The following is a 5,000-nucleotide window of genomic DNA, read 5'->3' as shown; positions in this document are numbered from 1 at the left end:
ATAATGTACTTGAAATATAAAATAAATACATTTCAGTGCTTGTTATACCTTTATCATGCCTGCTGACTGCCCGTAAATTGTTCCTGTATTGTCATTATTCTGTAAGTTTGTGTGTTTTCATATGGATCCTCAGGTTGCCGACCTCAGCGGAGCGGTAGGGGCAGTGGGGACAACTGTACGGCTTCTCTCCTGTGTGAATTCTGATGTGTCTCTTTAGTCTTTCCTTTGTAACGGTAGAAAAAGGACAATGAGAGCAAGCAAATGGCCGTTCCCCTGTGTGGAGGCGCATGTGTGTTACCAAGTGAGTTTTCTTCTTTGTGCTGTAACTACAGTAGGCACACTGGTGGAGCTTGGGGCACGAGAACTCACTGCATCCTGTCCAGCTGGGCATGGGGCCACCATAATCCATTCCCACCTGTAGAGGATGCCCATCATTCTGTTATCATCATTATGACAAGGCATTTGTCAACTGATTTCTTAAATCTATATACCTATTCAGCTCCATTCATCATAAGGAAAATGGGACACAAGTCGTACAGATAATGGAGCTATTGTTCTTGGCATGTGCTGTAATAACATTGATAAATTTCCACTTCAAATTGTTACGTGTGTTTGCATACTTTTTCTATTTAATTTAAACTATTGAACTCATCTTTTATTTGGAGTTTTGGTTCATAATATTCTTCTCATACCATTTTTTTTTTTTTTTGTGCTATGCATGTCATTTACCCATGGTCTGATATGTGCTGGACTCATGACTGCCAGCCAGTACCCTCCCTGAAAAGGCTTGGAGGCCATAGTGATGGATTTATGAATACGGCAGGGACATCAACTTCCCTCTCCCTCTTGCTCAGAGAGAATGGTAACCATTCCCATGTGTGAATAACCTCTAGTAGCCTGAGTGAAGTGCAAATTACAGCTTGCTGAGTGACAGGTAGGGTGGTATCCACCATAGCTGGGTGTTAACGCGATAAGTTATCGCGATACTTTATCGCTGATAACAAAATCGGGTTATCGGCCATCCGCTACTTATTTATATATATATATATATATATATATATATATATATATATATATATATATATATATATATATATATATATATATATCGGTATCCTCGTTACTTGTGTAACCAAATTAGTGATAATCGCTACTTTTTTCCATCTCTCAGAAAAAAAAGCGTTGTCTCCCCCCTACTGCGCATGCGTGGCCCAGGCGCCCAGCGTTGTATGAAAAAACTTCGGAGTATGAAATATCTTCGGTGAAGGGATTTCATACTTAGATCATCAACATTAAAACACTAGGTTATTTTTTTATGTTAGACTCAAAAATCACTATATCAGAGATAAAAATAATTTAATTTTGCCCCAAAAATGATCATTCACTGCCTGAAATTTGTGATCCCGTTGTAAAGACCGCAAAAAAAGACCAGCAGCTTGTGTTATAACGTAGAAGCGTGGCGTGTGGCCTCTCAGCTGCATCTCGAGTGACGGAATGAGTGCCAGTGTTCCGGTTCCCAGTGCTTCTTTACTGAAGTGACTGTTAAGGTGTTAATGGTGATAAGTAAGAATAACTGAATAAGTAGTGATGGGCCAGTTCACGGGAGATCAGTGTTTGTAAACAAAAGTGCCAGCTCTTGACGGTGGGGACGCCAAATAACACACCACCGGTTCAGGCGTTTCTAGTATTACCGTCCATATGTACGTGTCAACGTGTGGTTTTCAGGTTTTGTAAGTTTGATAAAATACAGATAATGATAATTTGAATTTATCTGTTTTTTTATTTGAAATATCAATATAGTATTGTTTTCACCTGTCGGACTTATCGCTAGCTAGTATCAGAATTGTGGATTTATATTGGGTATCGGTTATCGGTTATCGCCTATATTTGTCTCCAGTTAACGAATTTCGGTTATCACTGATAAGGTTTTCCATTGTCAGTTATCGGGTATCGGGAATAAGGTTTTCAATTATTGTCCCCAGCTATGGGGACGAGAGAAAAATGCCTTAACCCTTTCAATATGTGACACAGACATCGGCGTCACAGTATGGAAAGGATTAAGAGGAAATGGAAGAGGATTAATCCTCTTCTAAACCTCTTAATCCTCTTCCATTTCCTCTTAACCCTTTCCATCCGTGACGCAGACGTCGGCGTCACAGTATGGAAAGGGTCAAGAGAAAATGGAAGAGGGTTAATCTTCTAAACCTCTCAATCCTCCTCTAAATTCCTCTTAATCCTCTTCCATTTCCTCTTAAGAGGCTTAGAAGAGGATTAAGAGGTTTAGAAGAGGATTACTCCTCTTCCATTTCCTCTTAACCCTTTCCATACTGTGACGCTGACGTCTGCGTCACCGTATTAAAAGGGTTAATATCTGATCAGTGTACGAACCCGCATATGTTATAATTTAACAACATTCATCAAAAAATTATACAGACATTGAGGTGCTCCCAGTCAATGCTGGCAGAATGTCTTTCTAGTAGAAAAAAGTAAAAATAAATAAATAAACATATAAAAAAATAATAAATAAATGAATAAAGAAAAAAATTCAAGCAGTCTTTTCATCATACATTACATGCTCTAGAATATGGATATGTCAGCAAGTTTTACAGATTAAGCTGTTTAAGCATTAGAATTACAAAGATTTTTTTTTTATTAGAGATACAGCTACAGGTGCTGGAAACATACACTGGCAACTCGGTGGTGAAAAGGTAGGCAACAAGTTGTTAACTTGCATCAAACATCAAACATGAAGTCTCAAATAGATTGTACTGCACTGTTAGATATTTGTCAGCTGTGGTGTGGAAAAAGTGATGTTTGGCACAAGTATCCGAGTATGGGTAGGCGGGGGCTGAGTGGATAGTGCTGGCACCGCGTCCAGGAGGACGTGAGTTTGTGTCCAGCCTGCAGCCACAAGCTGAGATTTTTGAGTCACCACTGAGTGGCCTAAGACTACCCACGTGCTGTCCTTAAGACCACCTATCAACCCAGACTCTAAATTCTCTCTCTAAAAGGGAGGATCAAAGATGAGCTCCAGGGGTCGGCATGAGCAAAGCAAGATGACGCCACTATAAACACTTGCCTGTGGCATAACAGGCTGAGGCCAACCACAGGCCCTGCACGAAAGCTTACTAGCACCATAGGCTGGGGAAAAAAAAAACAAAAACAAAAAAAAGCTGCAATGTCACAGCGATATGGTCTGTTAATGATTTGTTTCTCTCTTATCTGTATCATGTTGAGTGATGGACTAGCCAACCATGTGTAAAGTTTCTCTAAAGTGATGGACAAACCTGGAAATGGTTAAGGCTGGTTTACACGGACGACAGTTTTGCCACGACATGCCACGACAAATGTCGTGACACAAGCTAAAGTTGTCGCGCATCGCAGGTCGCGACAATTGCTTTTACACACGGCGTTCAGGTGGCGAGGCTGCCACGACAGTTCATCTTCTGCCACGTGTCGTGCCCTTGTCGTGAAGGTGGCACGACAGAATGGGCACGACAGATTTAACATTTTTCTCGTGGCACTGTCGTGACCAAATATTGAGCATGTTCAAAATTTTTTGGGTTGTCGCGACAAGGCCGCGGGGTGGCACAACAAAGTCACGAGGAGTCCACGGGCTGCCACGACAGTTGTATTTACACGGACACGAGGTGCCACGACAGTTTGTCGTGGCATATCGTGGCAAAACTGTCGTCCGTGTAAACCAGCCTATACATCTCCAGTGACAGTCACATTACTACAAATGCAGCAGTTGCTAGTATAGTGTCATCTAACATCAGGCTCATATCTGCAGATGTGTGGATGGCCTTTGGCTTCACCTCTGTTACTGATATACATGTTGGTTACTGACCAACATGTTGGAGGACAACCCACACCCACACACATGTGCATTTACTTTGTTGTGATCAACGGGATATGAGTAATACTTGTGGGATCAGGTCTCAATCAGTCAAGCTAGACTTTAAACTCTTCAAGGTTTTGGAATGAACAACCTCTTTGTCCAAGCTGTTCCACTGTTCAAGGAAAGCATTATTTCTTGATATCTTTCAAGCTTTTTGTCTCATCAACTTCTTTTCATGTCCTCATCCCATGCATACATTTTCTCTATGAATCCTGTCTATTCCCTTTATCATCCTTACCACTGCAAATATGCCACCCAATTTCTTTTGGACGGTAGCCCTAATTATATCAATCTTTCTCTGTCCGTTAAATCTGTCAGCCAAGGGATCATCTTGGTTGCTGATCTTGGTATTCTCTTTATCTTGATTATATTTTCTTTTTATGTGGGGACCAAACTATTGCTACACATTCTAACTACACAGTTGGTAAGTCTCTCTAGTCTTGTTAATGTGCTTTTCAGGCAACCTATTAATGTGTGTGTGTGTGTGTGTGTGTGTGTGTGTTTACCCAAGACAAAAAGCGAGCTACACTCAAGGAGTCCTGTCTCCAAATCTCACTTTACTGAGCTTAGCTTTGAATTCATATTCCATGTGTCAATGCATTCATGAGGCAATTTAGGTTTCTTGCTATCTTTCAGGCAGCTTGTCGTGGAAGTTCCTTGCCTACACCACCTTTATTTCCAACTTGTTTAAAGCATCAATACTTTTAAGTGGGAAACTTAATGATGTTTCTGCACTCTGTTGTCTTTTTGACTTGAGCTCATGACCTCATATTATTCTATTGTCGCTGATTAGAAAATCCTCCCTGTCCACACACTCTAATCCATTAACTTATTTAGATTTTTTTTTTTTTTTTTTTATGTCTTGGCCTATTGCGCCGGTAGGCTTCTTCCCGGTGGATCCTGATGGTCGGTCCAAGGCTTCTTCCCGGTGGGGCCTGATGGTCGGCCCAGCCCGTTCTGGCGTAGGCAAGTGTTTAAAATGGCACCCTCTTGCATTGGCTCATGCTGCCCTCCCGGAGCTTATCTTTAATCCTAGAATCTAGAGTCCGGGTTGATAGGTGGTCTTCTGGACAGCATGTGGGTAGTTTTAAGCCACTCG

The 5,000-nt window shown here is 41.4% G+C and overlaps 1 protein-coding gene across 14 annotated transcripts in view; it reads right to left on the bottom strand.

The window, feature by feature from the left end:
• LOC126980703 (sentrin-specific protease 1-like) overlaps positions 1-5,000 on the bottom strand; it is a 96,677-nt gene that overhangs the window by 41,255 nt on the left and 50,422 nt on the right. The window contains exon 6 of one of the 14 annotated variants that reach the window (XM_050830873.1): positions 1-415. This exon is cut by the window's left edge and continues 25 nt beyond it. The exons of the other annotated variants lie outside the window; for them this stretch is intronic. Coding sequence (XP_050686830.1) covers positions 95-415 — 321 coding nt within the window. The 3' untranslated portion in view covers positions 1-94. The remainder of the gene's footprint in view (positions 416-5,000) is intronic. 14 annotated transcript variants of the gene reach the window in all.

The sequence above is a fragment of the Eriocheir sinensis genome, chromosome 45, assembly GCF_024679095.1.
Source record: "Eriocheir sinensis breed Jianghai 21 chromosome 45, ASM2467909v1, whole genome shotgun sequence".
NCBI lineage: Eukaryota > Metazoa > Arthropoda > Malacostraca > Decapoda > Varunidae > Eriocheir > Eriocheir sinensis.
Note: the sequence above shows the minus strand (reverse complement) of the source record. Positions and strands in the feature narration are given on the sequence as shown.